Raw genomic sequence first — 23,995 nt, 5'->3', positions numbered from 1 at the left:
TCATGATTGTGTGTTTGGTTTCTGATCTGTCAGCCATTGTCCTAGCACTGTCTCACTTCACTAGCCACAGGGACACAGCATTGTAAGCCAGGGCTTCGTAACACAGATTTATGTCATACAATAAGCCTTTAATATGAAAAAATAGCCCACAGCCAAATTGTTTCAAAGAGGGTCAACACTGTCGCATTGTGCTTCATGCTGCGTCCAACAAACAGGGAAAGTGTGAGAAATTATCAAACCCTTGTCTTGTCACGTAATGACTTGTCTAAGCTTTTGAGGTAAAATTATACACTTTTGTGCTTTAAAGTAACATGTAATGCCTATTCGTGATTTTAGGACCATATTGGGAAAGTGTGAGAAACATTATCATGATTATCAAACCCTGTACATGTTCACAAGATGTAGTGCATGTTTGATATTGGGTCAATTCTATGCAAGGCAAGATTTAGGATTACCTCTTATTTAGGTGGCTTTTCAGTTTCCATAACTCTATGGTGGAATTCAAATCAGGCATCCCTCTTGTGTCAATGATGTTGTAAAATCACATACATTAAGACATAAATATTAACAAACATTCATTACGTTTGCATTAATGTAATTTTAAAGAATAAATAACATAGGGGAAAGTATGTGGTCATTTCATCTGGATACTGTATCTTCAGTTGTTCAGTCATGGCTATCAAATTAGAGAGGGTGAACCATATAGGCATGAATTTCGTGCTGAAGGCCCAGGTTCGATTCCCCACATGAGCACAATGTGTGAAGCTGGAATATTGCTAAAAGTGGGGTAAAATCATACTCACTCACTCACTCATGACAGAGATATTGCAGACTTTGTTTACTACCATGGTCAGGTTGATAGAGGAAGAAGGTTTATTGATTTGAATGTTCAAAAATGTGTTGCAGTTTAACCAAATATCAATATTTTCAGTTGATTTGGAAATAAGTTTAGGACTATTTCAGAATAGACATTAGCATGTAGATATTTGAAAATGATGACATGAATATAAGTCACAGATTGAATGCTGTCTACCCCCAGTGTTAGACAGATTGAATGCTGTCTACCCCCAGTGTTAGACAGATTGAATGCTGTCTACCCTCAGTGTTAGACAGATGAATGCTGTCTACTCCCAGTGTTAGACAGACTGAATGCTGTCTACCCCTAGTGTTAAGAACCCTGTCTACCCCCAGTGTTAGACAGATTGAATGCTGTCTACCCCCAGTGTTAGACAGATTGAATGCTGTCTACTCCCAGTGTTAGACAGACTGAATGCAGTCTTCCTCCCGTGTTAGACAGACTGAATGCAGTCCACTTGCTGTGTCATGGCTGACTTGTGTCATGGTAGACAGACTGAGCACAGTCTATCCCAGATTACTGGTGGAATCAGGGGCACAGTAGGGGTGATTTGTTACGGTTGAGCCAGGGGATTACTTACCTTTATGCAGCCAAGATCAAGAGACTGGTTATCATGCTGGCATCATGTTGATTGACAGATCGCCAGAGGTGTGCTGTGTGGATCAAGAAGCTGTGTGAGCCACCTGCTACAGGTGTGACAGGAAGGTGAGCAGTGATGTCCAACACTTACCTGTACAGAATACTCATACCACTTGTTCCAAAGTAGTTAATATTCAAGTTTCCTCTCCTGCCTGACTCATTGTGTAACTTTTGCTACCTAACTATTGATTTAATTATTAAACATATCTTGGTTATAATTGAATTTCACACTCACCACTTTTATCACATCTTTTACGTGACATAATCATAAACATTTTTTACTGGATATTGACATGCTACTTTTGAAGAGCTACTGATCATTCTGACAATACACATATTTTAGATATTTCACATACTGATCAAGCTGATAAATACTATCCTTCAGTCAGTTGTACTGGAGGTTGGGTAGCCTAGTGGCTAAAGCATTTGCTTATCACGCCGAGGCTGGAATCTAGTCCCCACAGGGGTATAATGTGTGAAGCCCATCTCTGGTGTCCTCTGTGTGATGTTGGAAGATTACTGAGGTGTTGTAAAACTATAACCATTCATTCAGGTAACTGCAACTTGTCATAAGGAATGTTGCTTGTTGTCATCTGACTATCCATCAATCCCAGAATGCTGTTTGTTCCAGGAAGAACCGGAACATGTATGGCCAGCTGATGCTGCACATGCTCAGAAGAGGCGTACTGGAGGGACCATTTGACAAACGTCCTTCTGATGGCTCACTTCCTACTCTACCTCCATATATGGTAATAAGCTTGTTATACCCTGAAGAGTAACCATACATGCCTGGGGTACAAACATCAGAACTACAGTGTACCAGATCTTGTTTGTTCATATTCCAATGGTTCATTCTGTCATTGTGATGAATATATGCATATTATGTGGACAATTTAAGGATATGTCTAAAAAATGTTATGCTCTGAACTGCAGGTTTCCTTATTCAAAATTTCAGTCCATCTATTTCGATGAGCCAATGACAGGCACAGATGGACTAGCAGGGGAGGTAACTTACATTTTCTGTTCATGTTCTTTGGGTAGACATTTGGGCATGATGGAATAATACCTTTGCAGTAATCGTTCATCTGCTTTTGTGCGAGACACTTGAGGTGTCACCTTCAGACATGATTTCAGTTCGTTGGTTGCCATACAGTTAACAAGATTTGACTTGATAATTGCATGCCAGAATTGACAGTCTCTATTTGGGCAAATGGAAGTATTGTAGGTTACCGTATCAATGTGTGTAGCTGCTAGTGGTGATTATCATTGTTATAAACATCAGTATACTGTTATAGAAATGTAATATCTTGATGGTAAAGGAACTTCTTTGTACCATGAATAACACTACAGGATATATACTACAAGGAAGAAGTTAACACACCCCTGATTGTTTCATATTTCTATAGTTAATCTGGCCCCGATTTCTCGAAACAAACTTAAGTCTGAGTTTTGACTTAAGTCTGAGTTTTTACTCAAATTTGAGAAAACGCAGGAAAATGCATTTCCCAGAATAAACTGAAATCAATATTAAACTCAAACTTAGTAGACAATTTGAGTTTGGTGGATAGATTACTTAAGTTGTTTGGGCTTTATATATTTAAAAAATGCAGTTGAGTTAAAAATTCAGCTGTTTCAAATTGTCAAACTCAGTTTGAAATTTGAGTAAAATCTTAAGTTTGTTTCGAGAAATCGGGGCCTGTTGTGTTAACACCCCGTTCTGTCATGCGTATTCACTTCTTCTGAGTAGGAAAACCAAGCTCTATGGATAGTTAACTTCATTATTGCGATGTTTCGTCGTAGGTACTAACACTGTTATCAAGCAATCGTTACAACTTCTAAAATACCTCCCAAAGAATGCCTCTCTTCAGAGTAATATATACTCTACAATATGAAATGATCTGGTTTTGCATGACATTCCTGTTCTAACTCTGTCAGACCGAGAATCATCATGTCCCTTATGATGTCCTAAAGATGAATATCTCCATGGTTACCAGGTTGACAAGGTGCCAGACTGGGTGAACGGAGAGCTGCTGGAATCTATGGGGTCCTCCTTGGCGCGCCGGTCACTAGGCAACCCTGCAGCCACATCCACCTGGCTGTCGGGCAGTTCAACTGTGGCACGTGACGTTCGAGAGAGGTTCAATGCTGTTTTCTACTCCCCACATCGTGTGCCAAGGCAGGCGTGTTCTGGTATCAGCATGGCATGATGCATGCATGAGATGGACTACTCAGCCTCAACTACTAAAATATGCTCATACAATAATATACATTTACATATAAATTCTTAACATCTAATTCAGCTTTTGATCAGCTATATTATTAAGTAATACAATCTGACAATCTAATGTAAGAGCTGAAAGGGGAATCAGATGGTTACAATGTCTGCTGTACTAGTTAGGCTACTGTGTAGACAGATCCCAGTTTATCTGTCAGTATGTGTAATAATCCACAGTAACACTGATAAATGCAGATGTTAATAACTACATGGTCAAGTGCCCCAGACACAACCATTAATCACAGAGAGGTGTTATCATGGGTATATACTCTAACTAATCTCAGTTATCTTTTGTAAGTAATTCAATATTGATCTCCATTCTCAGAAATTACCTTTCATCAGTTCCCCACAACAGCTTTATAAACAGTCTGGATTGAATAACACTATGCTAAAAATAGTTGTTGAATCAAAACTGTACCATGACTGAAACCAGCATGTATGTTACCAGTAATATCTTTGCTGGTGTCATATCTAATGCAACTGCAAAAGTCTTGTAGCTTAAGAACTTGATTCCCCAGTTTTACTGCACAGGAAAACAGCTTTTCCAGCTGAAAGTTTATTTACTACAGGTTTCTGTTTCAGTTGGTTGTAGAAGCTATAGGTTTTTTTTAAAGTAGATCTGGTCTGAACTTTCAGAAGGAGTATTTTGACTGGTCGTTGATCCCTCATGAGTGAGAAAAATTCTATTTTGAGTAAGAAATAATCCCTCAGTTACTCAGAGGGTGATATTCCTTCTGCTAAGTAAGCTGTGGAGGGAATGAGTCCTTGGTATACTCAGATGGTGATATCCAATGCTGACAGATTATGCTTTCAATAATCAGGATTATCTCATGCTGTGGAAGGGAGGGGAATGGAATGAGTCCTTGGTATAATAGAATGGAAGATCCAATGCTTTCAATAATCAAGGATTATCTCATGCTCTCACATGGAAGGAGGGGAATGAGTCCTTGATATAATAGAATGGAAGATCCAATGCTTTCAATAATCAAGGATTATCTCATGCTCTCACATGGAAGGAGGGGAATGAGTCCTTGATATAATAGAATGGAAGATCCAATGCTTTCAATAATCAAGGATTATCTCATGCTCTCACATGGAAGGAGGGGAATGAGTCCTTGGTATAATAGAATGGAAGATCCAATGCTTTCAATAATCAAGGATTATCTCAATCCTTGATGCAATAATCAAGGATTATCTCATGCTCTCCACATGGAAGGAGGGGAATGAGTCCTTGGTATAATAGAATGGAAGATCCTTGCTTTCAATAATCAAGGATTATCTCATGCTCTCAGTAAAATGGAACACACTTTCAATCTGAAATTCTTTTGCCAGTAAATGGAGTATAAAGTCTGGCTAAGTAATTCATAGGATATAGTCTGAAGACTTGCAAGTACTGGAATAACCAGTTGACACAGCATAAAACGATCCTTAAAGCTTGACATGAGAATCTATGCATGATGTAAAGACTTTAAGTTGATGACAAATTCAGTGATTACATGTAGATCACTTGAACTGTAACCTCAATGTGAGCTTTTGTGATGACAATAAATTTAGTATGGAAGGCTGCGACAGTGGCGTTTCAAAATTTGCCCTCTTAGGTTTGATCCATTCTAAAGAATGTCTTTATATCATTTTGGCCTATTACCATGATATATTTTGGCTCACCTGACTACATGTCCAGTGAGTGTAGGTCATGTTGTCCAACATCTATGTCAGTTGTCTGTAAACATATAACAGCAGTAATTGCCAATGAAACTGAGACTTCAACACCTGAATACATAAAAGAGGTTTGCCATGGCAGTCAGTAATTGAACCAGTATTGTTATATGTTAGTTAATATGTCCACATTATATATGCAGAAAACATGTGCTATGTGGACTTGCTCTCTTGGTTAATATACTAACTGCTGACTACATATCCAGGTGAACTACAGCACTGTGGCACTGTGTTCATGTATATGTGAACATACCTCTGTTGCTAGAACTATTGGTTACAGTATCCTTTTTGTTTTGCATGTATCTGAAGAATTACAAATCCTCAATGACTGTGGTACATGTATGTGTTGATAGTGAAGTGAGAGTCTGTTTACCCTTCCAGACCCTACTCCAGCCTGGGGGTGAGTCTGGACAAGGATCCCAGTCTGTCCCCACCGAGACGCAGGACCGAGACAGGGGCAGTTGGATCCCTGCTGGTAAATACAGGGAATCTAGTCTGGGGGGGGAGTACAGGTAGTCCAGTGGTAGGGTGTGACCTCAGCACAGTCAGGTTTAGTAATCGGTGCTGGCACATTACATCAAGGATCTTCATCTTGTGTCCTGTTCACAGAATAGTCTTGCAATGCTAACAGCTTCATGTGTAACTGTAGCTCCAGTACATACTGTAAGTTATGAAATGAAGGCACCACCAAATTTGAGTGTCAACCAACACCTAAACATGCATCATGAAATTGATATGAGTCGCCCAGCCTAAGGTGACTGCCGAAACTGCTTGACAAACGAACTGACTAACCGTACATGATATGAAACTTGGTGATCTAAATCTCGAGCTCAGTTACACTGTTTATTGTGAACTTTGTTATATACACATATCTGTCTTTGTTTCCACTCATGTCCTTTGAACCTGCTGGGTCAGTTGTGTCATCTACAGTAAAGATTAAATCAATATTATTTATTGGTTTATTTTCATATGTAGGTAATTTTTCACTTCCTTACCAAAAGTAATAACATTGGCATTCCAGCTACCATGACTACATACACGTGTACATTATCATATGATACATCTGATAAGTATCGACTAGTTGTGAATGTGATATTCTGTGGTTTAGTTGGTACCTGTGTGTTTCAGACCAGTGACATGGACTGGAGTAAGCCCTATAGCTCCACCACATCTCTGGCCAGCTCGCTTGCTAAAGGTAAACACTGCCTCCTTGACCTGTCAGTCACATGGGGTTGTATGTTTCAGTTATTCCTCACCATGCCCTTATCTCCCTCACAGTTTCAATGAAATAGCAATCGCTATTATGCATATTGATATTATGTGTCAATGTTTTTATCTTGACACATGTTTCCCAATCCTTAGCTTTCTGTTGATTCCTCTTATCTTCTCAAGAGAATATTTGAAGTGTGCTCATGTCCTGTTAGTCAGAACCATCACAGCTAGGTCCAGGTGACAAAACTCATGTATTTGACCATACATTGCCCTGATACTGTTATGTGAAAGTGTGGTGGTGCTTGTAATCACATATTTAAACATAGTTTAGGAATATTTTATGAATAAATTGGACAAAATTATTAGTGTTTATTTGAATTATATTTTCCAGGTACAACATTCCATGATGACAGCAGCATAGGAAGAGGAGGGACAAGGGAGGTGAGTTATATTCCTTTATCTCTGTATCATCTCAATAGGGCAGGAGACATGGAATAACAGCCACAAACTAAAGTAATTGTGGTATTCCTGGTTGTGATAAGTCACCAGGAGCCTCTGCTGGTTGACAGAGGCTACCATGTGGATCTGGTGGTCAGACTCGGTGACTTGGTGGGTGGCACCGGATCCTGACTGCGTGGATCGTAAGTCAAAGTATTAGTCACTGGATTGTCTGGTCCAGTCCAGAAATTATGCAGGCCACCATCATACACCTGGTGCTGGTTTTGAGCAACACAGATGCAAAGTAATTGTAGAATATGTGCAGTGTTCTTGGTCATTGTGTTTCAAAAGGGTTTCCATATTTGAGTATTTGGTGATGACTTGATAATAATTTTAGTAAGAACATGTATGTATATATACCAATATTGAATTAATTCACAGTATCCTACCCTGTTGCCTCTGTTCAGATTGAGCTCAGAACCAAGATGGTGGAGGCCAAGTACCATGAAGAGAAGCTGAAGCTCCAGCAGAGACATGATGCAGCTGTACAGAAGGTGAGAGACAGGGGGAACTTAGCTTTGTCGAGTAGTGTATCTATACAGAAGGTAAGGGTTTGGGGGACTTCGCTTTGTAAAATAGTATATCTGACCAAAACAAAAAGTGAGAGTTGGGGGGAACTTACCTTTCTCAAGTAGTGTATCTGTACAGAAGTTGAGGGTTGGTGGAACTTTCCTTTCTCAAGTAGTGTATCTGTACAGAAGGTGAGGGTTGGGGTAACTTACCTTTCTCAAGTAGTGTATCTGTACCGAAAGTGAGCATTGGGGGAACTTACCTTTCTCAAGTAGTGTATCTGTACAGAAAGTGAGCATTGGGGCAACTTACCTTTCTCAAGTAGTGTATCTGTACAGAAAGTGAGCGTTGGGGGAACTTACCTTTCTCAAGTAGTGTATATCTACAGAAGGTGACAATTTGTCAAATCCAGCTTTGTAAAATGATGTATCTGTACAGAAAGAGAGGTATCATTTGTTTGTCCTCCGTGTATGTCAGATCTTGGACAGGAAGAATGCAGAGATTGAAGATGTGAAAAGCCATTACCGAGGCAAAGCCAAGGACATGGAGGACACCATAACTAAACTGGAGAGGAAGAGTAAGATGTCCTGTAACTTATATGTAGCTATTCAGTCATATGTTCAGTATTGATAAAGGAAGTTTGCAAACTTTAACCTTATAGGAGGCTGTGAAATGTTGTCCATGCAGGATATGTCAGTAGTTATTGCCACATGTGGCAGTCCAGTCTCTGGTGAAGGAGATATCAATGGTTTTAGTCTGTATAGTTATTGCCACGTGTTGCAGTCCAGTCTCTGGTGAAGGAGATATCAATGGTTTTAATCTGTATAGTTATTGCCACGTGTTGCAGTCCAGTCTCTGGTGAAGGAGATGTCAATTATTGGTTTTCCAGTCTCTGTCTAGTGAAGGAGATGTCAATGGTTTTAGTCTGTATAGTTATTGCCACGTGTTGCAGTCCAGTCTCTGGTGAAGGAGATGTCAATGGTTTTAGTCTGTATAGTTATTGCCATGTGTTGCAGTCCAGTCTCTGGTGAAGGAGATGTCAATGATGCGGGACATGAAAGACAGGCAGCTGGCAGATCTGAAGAAGCTGGTGGATGACACCAGTGACTCTCACAAGAATGAGTATGACAAAAAGGTACGACTTAATTAGGCCATTTCAAGGATCCATGTCAATGTTGCCAATCAGGTTTGTTTTTTTTATTTCTGTCTAAACATTTTTCACTTTGTTACCTGTGAAACTCTTCACAAATCCATCTTTGGTCGTTTGTTGCATGTTTGGTGTATATTGACCCTGTTCCTAGATAGATATGTCTCTGTGTTGTAGCTCCATGACACTACCGCCCATTTCGAGCAGGAGAAGTTTGAAATGCAGAAGCAGCACACTAAGAACATCCAGGAGATCCTAGACGACACCAACGCCCGGCTCCAGCGGATGGAGAAGGAGTACACACAACAGATGTCTTCCAATGTGAGTACGTCCCACTGCTGAATCGAACACTCAGTTTTGGTTTGGTTGCTGTTTAATGCCGCACTCAGCAATATTTCAGCTATTTGGCGGCGGTCTGTAAATAATCGAGTCTGGACCAGAAAATCCAGTGATGAACAGCATTTGTGATACCATGTGAACACAATTGTGATAGGATGACATGTGTCAACCAAGTCAGCAAGCCTGACCACCCGATCCCGTTAGTCACCTCTTATGACAAGCATGGTTACTGAAGACCAATTCTAACCCGGATCTGCGCAGGTACTGAACACTCAACACCTAGCAGAAGTATACCTCATAGTGATTGCTCAAAGGTATTGTGGTTTCAACAAGAAATGTAAGAGTTTGTCCATGTTCCTAGAAAGTAACATTTGGAGATAAATATGGTGATATGGTTCGTTAATAAGGTCGAGTAAAGTCTTGGATCCAAAGGAATCATTCTAACCTTGATGCTTTATCTTTCCATGATAATGTGAAAAAGATCTGTGTTAACAGCCAGCCTCTGAATCAACCACTTTAATACAGTTGTGCAGATATATTTTTCTATGGACAAAAGCACTGATGAGATTGTTTATTGGTGGCAGACCAGCGTGATCAGAGAGCTAGAGTCCAGAGTGCAGCAGCTGACATTCGAGGTGGAGCAGCAGCTGAAGACGAGGTCAGGCCTGGAGGAGGAGAAGACAACTCTGCAGGGCACATGTGACCAGCTGACTGCACAACTCGGGGATGTGAGAGACAGGTAGGGGTACTATAGGTGTAGTAACTGCTGTACTTGACCCCATAGGATATTACATGTTGTGAAATACCATCATGATAGTCATAAGTATGTGTTCAAGTTTGGAAGATATGTTTTGGAATATATTTTTAACCAGTTTGGAGTCCAAGACAAATCCCTGCTGTTTACCACAATCATTTTAGAAGATCAGGACTACACAAAAACTGCTTTCAGCAGTTTAAGAGGTACACATGTCTTGAGCATGTGACATAGTATTCTAATGTTTTGGAAGCTGTCTGTTTGTGGGAGACTTCTCATCATCACCCACAGCAAGGCCAGCTCCTAAGCCTGATAGGATGTTGAGATAGCTTCATTTAACACTGTATTCACATTACTCCTTCCTGTTCTATCCAGCTACAACCAGTTGGACCGGGAACACCAGCATGTACAGGAGAGTCACCAACAAGAGATGCGCACACTGAAACACAAGACTGAAGCCAGTCTGGAGTTCCTCAAACAGGAGCACACACTGGCAGCAGCCAAGGTCAGGGTCACTCATAGCGCAGTAGATGGGTGCTGTCTGTAGCACAACTGTTGTAGTGATGTAGGGTTGTAGTCACATAACACAACATGGCAGTGGGGTTTTCTAGTAGTCGGGTTAGCAGGATTTGTTGTTGTTTAGTCGGTGTGTGTTCTGGCTTGTTTACTGCTCCCACAAGTGGTGACTATTGTTATAGGTAGTATATTAACCCAGGCAATGTATGGAGTTTGTTTGATTGACTGTAAAGTTGTGATCATCCAGACTGTTGTACATATCTAGATAGGAGCAGCCTCCATCACTCTCTCAGCAGATATTCCCCTACATGTGTTCACTGTCGGCTGCAGCATATCATGAAATGACTATGATTATGACATAACTCTGAAGACATGAAGAAGTGAGTGAGTGAGTTTAGTTTCATGCCACTTTCAGCAATATTCTAGCAACATATGACTGTGACAAGGTGATGTGACAGTGACATTATGTGACTGTGACATTATGATGTGACTGTGACATGTGACTAACAAGGTGATGTGACTGTGACAAGGTGATGTGACAGTGACAAGGTGGTGTGACTGACATGATGTGACTGTGACATTATGTGATGTGACATGATGTGTGACTGATGACTGTGACAAGGTGATGTGACTGTGACATGTGACTGACATTATGATGACTGACATGATGTGACTGAGACATTATGATGTGACCATGATGAGGTGGTGACTGGTGACATTTGATGTGACTGACAAGGACATTATGATGTGACTGTGACAAGGTGATGTGACTGTGACATGATGTGACTGTGACAAGGTGATGTGTCTGTGACATGATGATGTGACTGTATGAAGATGTGACTGACATGATGATGTGACTGTGACAAGGTGATGTGACTAGCCCTGACAAGGTGATGACTGTGACATGGTGATGTGACTGTGACAAGGATGACTGTGACAAGGTGATGTGACTGAGACATTATGATGTGACTGATGACATTGAGGACAAGGTGATGACTGCGACTGATGTGATGTACAATGAAGATGATGTGACTGTGACAAGGTGATGTGACTGACACATGATGATGACTGTGACAAGGTGATGTGATGATGATGTGACTGATGTGATGACAAGGTGATGTGACTGTGACACTGTGACAAGGTGATGTGACTGACATGATGATGTGGACTGTGACAAGGTGATGTGACTGTGATGATGTGACTGTGACAAGGTGATGTGACTGTGACAAGGTGATGTGACTGACATGATGATGTGACAAAATGAGGTGACTGTGACTGTGACATGATGTGTGACTGTGACAAGATGATGACTGACTGACATAATGATGTGACTGTGACAACATGGTGACTGTGACAAGGTGATGTGACTGACAAGATGTGACATTATGTGACTGTGACAAGGTGATGTGTCTGTGAAGATGACTGTGATGATGTGGTGATGTGACTGTGATGATGATGCGATGTGACTGTGATGATGTGATGACTGTGATGATGTGATGTGATGTGACTGTGACATGACTGTGATGTGACTGTGACATGTGATGTGACTGATGACATGACAAAGTGATGATGTGATGTGATGACATGTATGTGATGTGACTGTGATGATGTGTGACTGTGACTGTGACATGATGTGATGTGACTGTGATGATGTGATGTGACTGTGATGATGATGTGACTGTGATATGACTGTGATGTGACTGTGATGATGTGATGTGACAATGTGATGTGACTGTGACAAAGTGATGATGACTGATGATGTGACTGTGATGATGTGATGTGACTGATGTGATATGATGTGATGTGACTGACTGATGATGTGATGTGACTGTGAAGTGATGTGATGTGACTGTGATGTGACTGTGACTGTGATGTGATGTGATGTGACTGACGATGGCTGTGACTGTGATGTGACTGAGATGATGTGATGTGACTGTGATGATGTGATGTGACTGACGATGTGATGTGACTGTGACGATGTGATGTGACTGCAGGCTGCAGATGCTGTGAGGGACATGGAGATTCAGCTGGAGTCCATGAGGAGGTCCATGCAGGAGTCGGATGAACAGCGCCAGAATCAGATCCGGGTAAGATATCTGCACCCTTTCTCACTACCTGCACTGATAGCCACACTATACATTGATGATGTATCAATAATCCAGTATATTTTCACATTGATACATGCTGAGTTGAGTATATTGTTGAATATCAGTTTACTTGTTAGTAGACCTTTGACAAAATATGTCAGAAGTAGAAACTATATGGTAGATGACCATAGTGTGAGGTCAGTGTAAGGCTAGGAACCACATGCAGTATAGACTACAACTTTGTATATGAATATTCAGAAGCGTCATTCTACTTAATTATACACATGACATGGAGTTTCATCAGTTTCTGTATCATGGAAAGATGAAAATATCTTGGTCAAATGTGGAACAGTATATTTGTAATGGTTTTATTTTTAGAGAATTGTCAGTGAAAGCGTTCAAACATGTGCATCAAGTGCACACATGTTAAGATGTGTGAGTTTTCTGTCCACTAGATTCCTAGCCTACAGTTAGTGAAGCTGGTAAGTTAGACACAGAGCCTGGTACTGTGTGGCCATTTGCTTCAACTTCTCACACCTGCCAGCCTTATGTGGAACTTGTATTGTTGTACTGATGTGTGTTTTACGATTAATGCTGGATATATATATTGAACTGACGTGACATAAGCTGATTGTGTGTCAACAGGCAATGCGATGTATGTCTCCATGTGGGATTTTACTCAATTCAGGGTTTAGGACAAGGACCATTAATATTCTATCCATTAAAAAATTATTCTTTATAATTTGCTTTGTTCTCGGTGTTCATTAAGCACAAGATTGTGTTGTAGAACAGAGCCCCGATTGATAGCCTCACCTACAATTTGAACACCCGCAGACAAGCAGTGTAAAATTGCGTCATATGTTGTTATTGATTATTGTCAAACATTTTCTCATCCATATTGCTAGAAAATTGCTAGGTTTCCAATACATCACATGCTGCGTGAATGACAGTGTATGCTGCGGATATATTTCAGGAGTTAGATCAAGTTCGACAGCAGGAGAAATTGAACTTTGAAAACCAGCTTGATAAACAGGTACTACTGACCCTGAGGTCACGGCATGCACACCCTACACATAAACCCTGTGTGGAGGATTGTATGCATGATATTGCACTGTGTAGTTATGCATGATATTGCCCTCTAGCCGGGACTATATGCATGTTATTGCCCAGCACTTGATATGTATGACTATTAATTCCTTGCTTGGTGTTGTCTTTACAGCAGTTGTCAGAGGTAATCGTTGATCTTTACATTGTAGATGTAGGTACTAGAGGCTTTTAGGCATGTTAGAATTGTTTATTAAAATTATCCCTGTTAGTGAAAGATGTCGGCAAGGCCATGATGTATGCAGTGGTTGTGCAGTATGAATATCTGGTAGGGTGTTGCCCCAGGACACTGAACTCCCAGTTGTACTCCAAGAGGCTCTCTGTTGCTGGTATGTCTGGCATTACTGACAGGCTGTCATGTGGTTGCTGAAATATTGCAGACTGGCTTCAGACAATATGCCCCAGACACAACTTGGGTGGTCTGTATGTTGGCATGCCCTTACGTCCAGGTTTGTGAATTCCTTTAGATGATAGTTCGCCCTCATTCACGCCAGTAGACTGGCTTACAGTCCCTACCCTACCTTACTCCCAATATGCTGCTTACAGTCCCTCCCTCTCCCTTGTTGATGGAGCTACAGTCCCTCCCCCCCCGCCTTCATAAATTGGCTTACAGTCCCTCCTGCCTGATTATTTGGCTTACAGTCCCTCCCGCCTGTTTATTTGGCTTACAGTCCCTCCCGCCTCATTATTTGGCTTACAATCTCTCTTTCCCCCTTAAATTGGCTTACAGTCCCTTCCCCTTCATAAATTAGCTTACAGTCCCTCAGAGACTGGCTTACAGTCCCCACCCTCACACTTGCACAGTTGTACCCTAGCAGGTCTGTAGCCACCCACTAACTCCATATATGTGTTTACTGTTCACTCCTGCTATTTTTCTAACCATTTTAGATATTTTTGTTTGGTTCATTGTTTTGTATCATTTCATTTTCTATTGTATTTTTAACCATTTTATAGACTATTAACAGAGGTATTTTGTTTCTTTCATGAAACTGACACATTTGCCTTAAAGCATGTATAACATGTATGTGACTTACATTAAATGCAAACATATTTTCCATAAACAAGTCTTGTTGCATAAGTGACAATGTAAAATGTAATATAAGCTGAAGTAATGAAAGGGGTTGTGTTTTGTTTATTATGTGATGTTTGCTGAAACAGTGTAAGATTAGCGTGTGATAAGTGCTAAAAGAGCTTGTGTGTGAGCAGTGAGAGACCACCAGCAGTGTATATATGGAGTGTGTTGTTGTTCAGATCCGCAGCATGAAGCAGGAGCTAGAGCAGATGGAGCAGGAGTCCCAGAAGAAGATCCGCGCCTCCGAGCACCTGCTACAGTGAGTTGACCTTTCACCTTTTATATGAGACGAGACATGTCAAGGAAGGTGCTGCAGTGTTGTAATCAAGGAATATGGAGGTCATTAGTTTGGATTCAAACAATGAGCTGAAATTGCTATGGCCTTATATCATACTTTAGTTTGTTTATAAATCCTACCAATTAAGAAAAAAATGAAATGGGAAAATAAATATGACTTCAGACAAAAACTGTTGTCCCTCTCTGTTTTACAATTAGGTGAGATGAAAAACTGTGACATTTTATCACCGCTCATTGTAAGAAATGGTAACATGTTCAAAAATCTGTATTCTAGCTAAAACAAATCAATCTTCTTTTGTCGATGAATGTTTCAGTTTTTAATCATTAGTAACTACTAATCTGGAAGATTTAGTTGTTTTTGCCCATCCACCTGCATTGAACTTTCTGATTTTCTTTGTAAACAACTTAATAGAAAATAATAGCCCCTGTACAGAATGTCCAACATTAAGGAAATTTCTTAGAAAACAGAGGCGGTGGGGTAGCCTAGTGGTTAAAGCGTTGGCTCGTCACGCCGAAGACCTGGGTTCGAATCCCCACAAAGGTACAATGTGTGAAGCCCATTTCTGGTGTTCCCACCATGTGATGTTGCTGGAATATTGCTAAAAGCGGCGTAAAACCAAAGACAAGTGATAATTCATAGGACTAACAGGAGGATTATTGACTGCTCTGTGGATGATTCAATTAGGAAACCATAGAGGAATTTGTTTTTCAGCCCTCAAAGTTGTCAATGATGTTATGTTTATCAAGTTTGATCCTATATATGAGGGAGATAATGAGGAGATGGATGTGGTTACAGAGAGAAGGACCTTGAGATCCAGAGACTGCGAGAACACAATAAGCATCAGGCCCTGTCAGCAGAACGTGCTCTGGAGGAGTTCAAGGCCGAGGTGGAGAAGAACCAGAACCGGGTTTACGAGGAGATGAAGCAGCAAGTATGTCAGCTCTGTCAGTTGGTAGCGATGCAACATAGATAACCTAACTACAGACCTGTGTATTGACACATGGTGCAAATCTGATTCACTGTTGTGTCAAAATGCTCAAAATTACTCTTTTCACTCCGTGACTTATTGCTGGACTTGGGGTGGTGGGGTAGCCTAGTGATTAAAGCATTCACTCGTCACGTGGAAGACCCGGGTTCGATTCCCCACATGGGTACAAAGTGTGAAGCCCATTTCTGGTGTCCCCTGCCGTGATATTGCGGGAATATTGCTAAAAGCGGCGTAAACTAAATTCACTCACTCACTCACACACTATTGTTATCCCCTGCAACGCGTTTTGCGGGGGGTATTAAAATGGACTCCGTCTGTGCGTCCGTCCGTCCGTCCGTGCACATTTGTCTTTTCCGGAGCAGAACTCTAAAACCGTTCAATATTTCTTCACCAAACTTGGCACATAGATTGGTGTGGTGGTGTACTGGTGCCTTTTGGTAGTTTTGGAATTCTGAATAAAATATTTTTGGCATTTCCATGGCAACAAGTTTGACTTAGGCTGAAATTAGTGGTAGTGCTCTTTTCCGGAGATGAACTCTAAAATCGTTCACTATTTCTTCACCAAACTTGACACATAGATTGGTCTGGTGGGGTACTGGTTCCTTTTTGGTAGTTTTGGAATTCTGAATAAAATATTTTGGCATTTCCATGGCAACAAGTTTGACTAAAACAGAAATTAGTGGTAGTGCACTTTTCCCAAGCAGAACTCTAAAACCGTTCAATGTTTCTTCACCAAACTTGGCACATACATAGATCTGGTGGTGTACTGGTGCCTTTTGGTAGTTTTGGATTTCTGAATAAAATATTTTTGGCATTTCCATGGCAACAAGTTTGACATAGACTGAAATTGGTGATAGTGCTCCTTTCTGGAGCAGAACTTTAAAAACCTTTCAATACTCTCCTTCCACTTTTCTATATACACACCTAAATATTTGACATAATCATAACTCGAAGACATAATCATGCAGAGTATTTTGCCATTGCGGGAGATATTGATGACTTTGTCTTCTTGTTGGTCTTAATGAGGAATTTACAGGGCAACTTACTCAGTAACCTACTGGATACCTGAATTACCAGCTCCAGACAGGGAGTACCTCCTGCTAACGAGTAGTGCATGTATGTGTTCTCTCATGACTGATGTTGGTTGCAGATGGCCCAGGTGGAGTCAGACCTCAACAAGTCCAAACATTCTCGGGAGAAGCAAAACAAGGAACTCAGTAAGCAGCTGGACCAAGAGAGGGGAAAGTTCAACAGGGAGGTAGGTCAAGGTCAAGGAGACTTGAATCATCATGGTACAGATTATTAGTCAACAGAATTATTGAACATAATAAAACTGTAATTGTTATAGAACAAGTTTGCTCTCTCAAAAATTAAGTATAATTGGGTTAGTATACATTATTACATGACTTCTGCCCAATTAATAACAATTCTGAACTAAAATATTTGGGATTCAAGTCCTGGACATGACACAAAACCAAAAATCACTGTGTTCTTTAATCTGATTGGTTGAAAAACATGATCAAATGGTATTCGATTCCCAGAAATTCGCTGTGTATTAATACATACAAACATCGCTCACACCATTGTATTGTGATGTCGTCAGCTGAGATGACGGCATTCAAATCATATTGTGACGTAAAGTCTGAATGACGTCACAAATGAGCAGTTCCAGATGCTACAATGGGAGACAGCCGAAACGGCTGGCTGATGACATTTCACTGCTGTACCCATACTCTATGTCAATGAGTGCAGACACAAAAACGTGTGTCGACCTTTTGGTTTACTTTTGTGTTTACAATGACGCCGTCTGTTCCAAATGAATTCCCGTGCTTCAAATACTGTAATCATATATATTTTCACGGGATGCAATTTTCGCGGAAAGTTCACAAAAGACTGAGTGGTGGTGTCCATCACAAAGTTTTCACAACCCATAGACATGCAATGATCAATGCTAGCCGCCATAATTGAATCATGTTTACTAAAACAATCAGAGAGATGTGGGATTATACTTGTGTCAAGATTGTGATTTGTGACTGATGTAAGTGAGTTTCGTTCATTTTGTGATTACAAGTAATCAGCTATCAATTAACTGACAAACTGACAACAAACATTTGCTGATTGTGATCGCTAGTACTGGTAGACTAGTATATGCCTCTATTCCTTTCCATATTGTTTTGATGTTGTTATATGTTCCTACTTGAGTATTTGTCATGACTTGACCATGAATATTTCACTTGGTATGATTATTGACGCACAATCATTTTTCGCTAAAAGCGGGAAAATTAATCCCACGCGAAAATAACTACGATTACAGTACTCAATAACCCAACACATGATGTTTATCTCCTAAATGACTTCTGCCCATTAATAACAATTCTAAACTAACATATTTGGGATTCAAGTCCTGGACATGACACAACCCTAAAAGGTACTTGGCTATGTACTTTGCTAAGAAAATGTTTTCCTCAATACAACAGGTTACATGGGATGACTTTGTAAAAGGCATTACGCTAACCTAAAGAAAATATATTTGCAGATAGCAGAAATGAAGCTATCGTTTGAACATGAGAGGTCGCAGATGCTACATGACCTTCACCTTCAGAAGGAGTATATCTTGTCAGAACATGAGAAGGCTGTGGAGACACTGAAGGAGGGTCACAGAGTGGAGTTGAGGTCACTGGAGGCTCGGTACAAAGAGAGGAGTGACAAGGACACAAAGGTACTGTATGGTATTGTGTATTAAGACAGGACATTCATGTGGTGTTTCACTTCTTTAAATCCCATGGAATGGTGGGACATATCCTTCCTGTGGTTTTTACGTGTATGTACTTGTTGCAGAACATGACAGAGTTTGAGGGCCAAGTGCGAGAGCTGCGAGAGGAGCTTGTACAGTCAAACCAGCTCCGGAAGCAGCAGTTGGTGGAGCTGGGGCTGCTCCGGGAGGAGGAGAAGCAGAAGATGCTGAGAGACCATGAGGCAGAGGTGAGCAGGGGATAGGGGCATGTTTGTGGGGCAGGGTTAGGGGCGTGTTTGTGGGGGCAGGGTTAGGGGGCATGTTTGTGGGGGCAGGGTTAGGAAGTGTTTGTGGGGGCAGGGTTAGGGGTGTGTTTGTGGGGCAGGGTTAGGGGGTTTGTTTGTGGGGGCAGGGTTAGGGGTGTGTTTGTGGGGCAGGGTTAGGGGCATGTTGTGTTGGGCAGAGTTAGGGGGCATGTTTGTAGGGGCAGGGTTAGGGGCATGTTTGTGGGGCAGGGTTAGGGGCATGTTTGTGGGGCAGAGTTAGGGGGTGTTTGTGGGAGGGCAGAGTTAAGGAGAGCGTGTTTGTGGGGTAGAGAGTTAGGAGGCGTGTTTGTGGGGCAGAGTTAGGGGCGTGTTTGTGGGGCAGAGTTAGGGGCATGTTTGTGGGGCAGAGTTAGGGGTGTGTTTGTGGTGCAGGGTTAGGGAGCATGTTTGTGGGGCAGGGTTAGGGGCATGTTTGTCGGGCAGGGTTAGGGGGCATGTTTGTAGGGCAGAGTTAGGGGCATGTTTGTGGGGCAGGGTTAGGGGGCATGTTTGTGGGGCAGGGTTAGGGGCATGTTTGTCCGGGCAGAGTTAGAGGCGTGTTTGTGGGGCAGTGAGTTAGGGAGCATGTTTGTGGGGGCAGAGTTAGGGGCATGTTTGTGGGGCAGGGTTAGGGCATGTTTGTGGGGCAGGGTTAGGGGCAGTTTGTGGGGCAGGGTTAGGGGGCATGTTTGTGGGGGCAGCAGGGGAGGCATGTTTGTGGGGCAGGATTAAGGGGCATGTTGTGGGGCAGGGGGAGGCATGTTTGTGGGAGCAGGATTAGGGCATGTTTGTGGGGCAGGGTTAGGGGGCATGTTTGTGGGGCAGGGTTAGGGGCATGTTTGTGGGGCAGGATTGGGGGCATGTTTGTTGGGCAGGATTAGGGGCATGTTTGTGGGGCAGGGTTAGGGGCATGTTTGTGGGATGTTTGTAGGGGAAGGTTAGGGGCATGTTTGTTGGGCAGGGTTAGGGGCATGTTTGTGGGGGACTCTAGGTGTGTTTATTGGAGACAAGAAGAGTCTGTGTAAGGGTGTGTGTTATGGAGAAGGGGGCGGGGGCGAGAAGGGAAGAAGCATGATGTGCAAAGAGATCATAAGACAGAATTGGGATGGGGACAGGGCTAGGCATAGAGTAAGGGGTGTGTTTTGGGATGGGGTTAGGATTATTTAGGGGAAGAGGCGAGGAGTTTTGATGGGTGTGTGTTGTGGAGGGGATGAAGCTGGGATGTGGGTAGAGGCAAAGCATGACAGAAGTAGAGCATACAGAGAATGACTTGCTGCTTGAAGGTGCTGGCCGAGGAAGGTGCTGGCCTGTGAAGGTGCGTGTGTGCATGTGAAGGTGCTGGCATGTGAAAGGTGCTGGCATGTGAGGTGCGTGCGTGCATGTAGAAGAAGGTGCTGGCATGTGAAGGTGCGTGGTGCATGTGAAGGTGCATGTGAAGGTGTGCTGGCATGCCTGTGAAGGTGCGTGTGTGCATGTGAAGGTGCTGGCATGTGAAGGGTGCTGGCATGTGAAGGTGCTGGCATGTGAAGGTGCTGGCATGTGAAAGGTGCTGGCATGAAAGGTGCGTGTGCTGCATGTGAAGGTGCGTGGCATGTGAAGGTGTGTGCTGGCATGTGAAAGGTGCTGGCATGTGAAGGTCGCGTGTAAGGAGGTGCTGGCATGTGAAGGTGCATGTGAAGGTGCTGGCATGTGAAAGGTGCTGGCATGTGAAAGGTGCGTGGTTACATGTGAAGGTGCTGGCATGTGAAGGTGCGATGTGTGCATGTGAAGGTGCTGGCATGTATGAGGTGCGTGGCATGTGAAGGTGCGGCATGTGAAGGTGTGTGCTAGCATGTGAAGGTGTGTGCTGGCATGTGAATGTGAAGGTGCGTCGTGTGAATGTGAAAGTGCTGGCATGTGAAGGTGCTGCTGCATGTGAAGGTGCTGGGAGTGGTATGGTTATAAACTGAGATTTCAGTTTAGGCTAGAAATTTCATGTCAGCACTTCAGGTCAAACAAAATCATGACCCACATCACACTGGTTTTCAGAACATCTTGTATATTCAGTGAACCATGTTTTTCTTTTTGTAAGCAGTGAGAATTTATAGATGAAACTGTTTGTTTTAGGATTCGACAGCAGTGTGACCAGAGGATGACGGAGTTGGCTACCCAGCATGAGCAGGACAAGAAGGCCATGAAGAAACAGTACACCACCAACGTCACTGTGAGTCGACCCTCACAAACATTATGTGGGCTAGTACTGCCACCCTTTACATGGTTGGATTTGGTTAGCTTTTGAAATGTTTGTGGCTTTGTCAACAGGTGAATAATACTGAAAGTTTTGCAGATTTCAAGAATTTGGATAATTTGTATTTACAGGCTTTGCAAAAAGAATTGGATTCCCAACGAAATAAGAGTCGAAATATGGAGAGACAGCTGCAGAGGGTGGAGGCAGACCAAGAAGAAAAGGTGAGGGTTAACAAGAAGTTGGGGCAATGGGGTAGAATATCAGGATTGCCAGGGAGGTGGGATGGTGGGATAGAAAAATCAGGATTAGAAGGTGATAGGTATAGAGGAAAGTGATCTGGTCAAGTAAGGATGCTGGTTGGGTGTTACACTAAGTGGATTCAGGAGAGAGATAAGTGGGCAGGGCCTCATTCCACAAAGCGATCGTAGTGCTACAACTTTTGTAAGTCTGTGTTAAAGTATGAGACTTACGATGGTCTTAGGGTTACGATCGCTTTGAGGAATGGGGCCCGGCTGGTACGTAGATGAGTATTGTTCCTACAATTGTTCTGTCATTCCTTGATGCCATGCTTAGAAGAAAGATTAATAATTACTTACATCAAAGTGTTTCTTGCTTCATGGCAGATAACTCGACTGAAGCTGCACCATGAGGAGAAGCTGAGGGGTCTGATGCCAGCAGTTGTGAGAGAGGTGAGATATACAAGCTGGTAACAGCCATGTACAAGCTGCCATAGTCGGGATGACCCCTAGGGGAAAATATTCCCAACCCCATGCCTTTCTGTGAGATGACCGAAAGGCAACAATGGCTGCTTTAGGGGAACCATTGTTTGGAGGACTGGCTCAAAGGGAAGACTCTAGTGTGGCCTGAGATAATTGGTCATTGTACCACTGAAACACTTCTCAGGTCTGAGATGTATTCACCCATTTACTTACATATGAATTGTTAAAATCAACATTGCATTTTCAAGAATTGTTTCCTATGTCAGGTATTATAAGATAAAGATGTTCCATGTTTGCTTCCAGGAGTTGGAAGACACCATCAGATCGCTCCGGTCTCAAGTCAACTCCCTACAGCAGAGAGCAGCAGTGTTACAGGATGAACTTGACCTCAAAATCAAAAATCCCCTGGGATCGTTCGGAACTTTGACCAGCTCCCCCATCATCAAGTCCTCGGTCTGACACACAGGACAGCCATGTTGTAGTGGACAATTTCCTGCTCACAGTGCATAATGTGGATGACATGGCTTTGAGCGACTTCTTCCAGAACTATTCCAGATCTGATGTATCCTGCACGTTGTGCTGTATTACATATTTTACAGCAAGGAGTGTATGAAGACCTGCTGTTTTAAGGCTCATCTAGACGTTTGAGCATCAACTTGATCTGCTCGTGTCTCACGCTTGTGAGCATCAACTTGATCTGCCTCCCATGTCCCTTCTCTCACTGTTCTGTGTGACTTCCTGCTCAGTGGATTCTGTGACTCTGAGACCTCCCATGTCCCTTCTTGGAGGGAGGCTGCCTGACCCATATGAAAAATGCTGTATCTGTGATATTCATTGTAGCTTACAACCATCACCAGATGGTGCTGATGTTATTTATGTGTCTTGTAGTTATCTAGATTAGTACCATGTTCAGCCAACCCTTCCAGCAGACACTGTCAAACAGACCCATGTCAAACTGAAAAATGTCAGTTATCAGTAATCAGTTACAAGATTTTCATTCTAGCTTACAACATTCACACACTGGGCTTCAGTAGGCTATGTTATCCATGACGTTCACTCTCCGGTATTTCTTACCGCATTAACAAGCTCAGTTACAGGTAAATCTAGTTAAAGTGCCTCCCACTACACTTTTTGAAGACGATAATTACCTGGTTAATATATATTGCATCCATATATCTGTCTGTATTGTATTGTAAAAAGTATCACTGAAACACCCCTGCCGATAGAGGGGTACGTTTGTAGGAGTCATTTTAGCTCACAAGTAAACTCATTATTTACACTTGAAAGGGATTTTTCATCCAGATGTTTTAAGGATGGTGAAAGGAAGTCATTTGCTCAACAATCCTGCATGTTGCTGCATGGTGAAGCCCAGTAGTAGCCCGAGAAGTGTGATAGATCACTACTATGTGTGGTATCAGGATATAACTTGGGGTGAAACTGAATAATGTCTTGAAATATACATTGCCAGATAGTATTGTCATCTTAGCCATGGTATGTTGCTCCAACTATTTCAGAAGACCTCATTTCAGTAATTTATATGTTGTTGTATTTTACCATACAACTTTAGATACTGTGAGTTCTGTTTTCATCAGAGATACTGATTGCTAGAATGCCCTTCTTTCATGTGGAACTATGTCTTCACATGAGTGAAGCATACCAGGTCTTCCAGTGCACTTTAAGGGTATTTGCCCTTCTAGTCTGCAGGATGTGAAGTCAGATGACAACATGTCCCTGTGTGTTTCTCGTCATCACCATGAGGTCAGAAGATGAGTCCTGGGACCATGATGCCATCTTGACAGTTTATATGTTCCACAACTCAAACATACTAATTTACTCCAAGGTCAAACATGCCATGGCACTCCCTGGTACTTTTTCAGGATTTTCGGCACCTGAAGAAGTACAGACAGTGACTGAATAAAAGTAGTGGTGTAGTTGGATTATATTTGCTTTGCTGATGAAGTGTATAATTCTGCATTGAAGAACATCGCCTTGTACATCA

At 42.1% G+C, this 23,995-nt stretch overlaps 1 protein-coding gene across 1 annotated transcript in view; it reads left to right on the top strand.

Moving 5' to 3' along the window:
- The window catches only part of LOC124264599 (centrosomal protein of 112 kDa-like), a 42,702-nt gene extending 20,036 nt beyond the window's left edge, over positions 1 to 22,666 (top strand). The window contains exons 3-27 of the mRNA XM_046699347.1: positions 1,495 to 1,561; positions 2,127 to 2,244; positions 2,451 to 2,501; positions 3,490 to 3,671; positions 5,868 to 5,961; positions 6,615 to 6,681; positions 7,090 to 7,139; positions 7,604 to 7,690; positions 8,184 to 8,283; positions 8,723 to 8,841; positions 9,031 to 9,174; positions 9,777 to 9,931; positions 10,322 to 10,451; positions 12,457 to 12,549; positions 13,523 to 13,582; positions 14,905 to 14,984; positions 15,819 to 15,954; positions 17,162 to 17,269; positions 18,548 to 18,730; positions 18,850 to 18,997; positions 20,511 to 20,589; positions 21,157 to 21,253; positions 21,409 to 21,498; positions 21,901 to 21,966; positions 22,300 to 22,666. Coding sequence (XP_046555303.1) covers positions 1,495 to 1,561; positions 2,127 to 2,244; positions 2,451 to 2,501; positions 3,490 to 3,671; positions 5,868 to 5,961; positions 6,615 to 6,681; positions 7,090 to 7,139; positions 7,604 to 7,690; positions 8,184 to 8,283; positions 8,723 to 8,841; positions 9,031 to 9,174; positions 9,777 to 9,931; positions 10,322 to 10,451; positions 12,457 to 12,549; positions 13,523 to 13,582; positions 14,905 to 14,984; positions 15,819 to 15,954; positions 17,162 to 17,269; positions 18,548 to 18,730; positions 18,850 to 18,997; positions 20,511 to 20,589; positions 21,157 to 21,253; positions 21,409 to 21,498; positions 21,901 to 21,966; positions 22,300 to 22,455 — 2,660 coding nt within the window. The 3' untranslated portion in view covers positions 22,456 to 22,666. The remainder of the gene's footprint in view (positions 1 to 1,494; positions 1,562 to 2,126; positions 2,245 to 2,450; positions 2,502 to 3,489; positions 3,672 to 5,867; positions 5,962 to 6,614; positions 6,682 to 7,089; positions 7,140 to 7,603; positions 7,691 to 8,183; positions 8,284 to 8,722; positions 8,842 to 9,030; positions 9,175 to 9,776; positions 9,932 to 10,321; positions 10,452 to 12,456; positions 12,550 to 13,522; positions 13,583 to 14,904; positions 14,985 to 15,818; positions 15,955 to 17,161; positions 17,270 to 18,547; positions 18,731 to 18,849; positions 18,998 to 20,510; positions 20,590 to 21,156; positions 21,254 to 21,408; positions 21,499 to 21,900; positions 21,967 to 22,299) is intronic.
- Positions 22,667 to 23,995: the final 1,329 nt, after the last annotated feature.

The sequence above is a fragment of the Haliotis rubra genome, unplaced genomic scaffold (assembly GCF_003918875.1).
Source record: "Haliotis rubra isolate DU_JTF1 unplaced genomic scaffold, ASM391887v1 Scf931, whole genome shotgun sequence".
Classification (NCBI taxonomy): domain Eukaryota; kingdom Metazoa; phylum Mollusca; class Gastropoda; order Lepetellida; family Haliotidae; genus Haliotis; species Haliotis rubra.
This window is presented reverse-complemented; position numbering and strand designations above follow the sequence as displayed.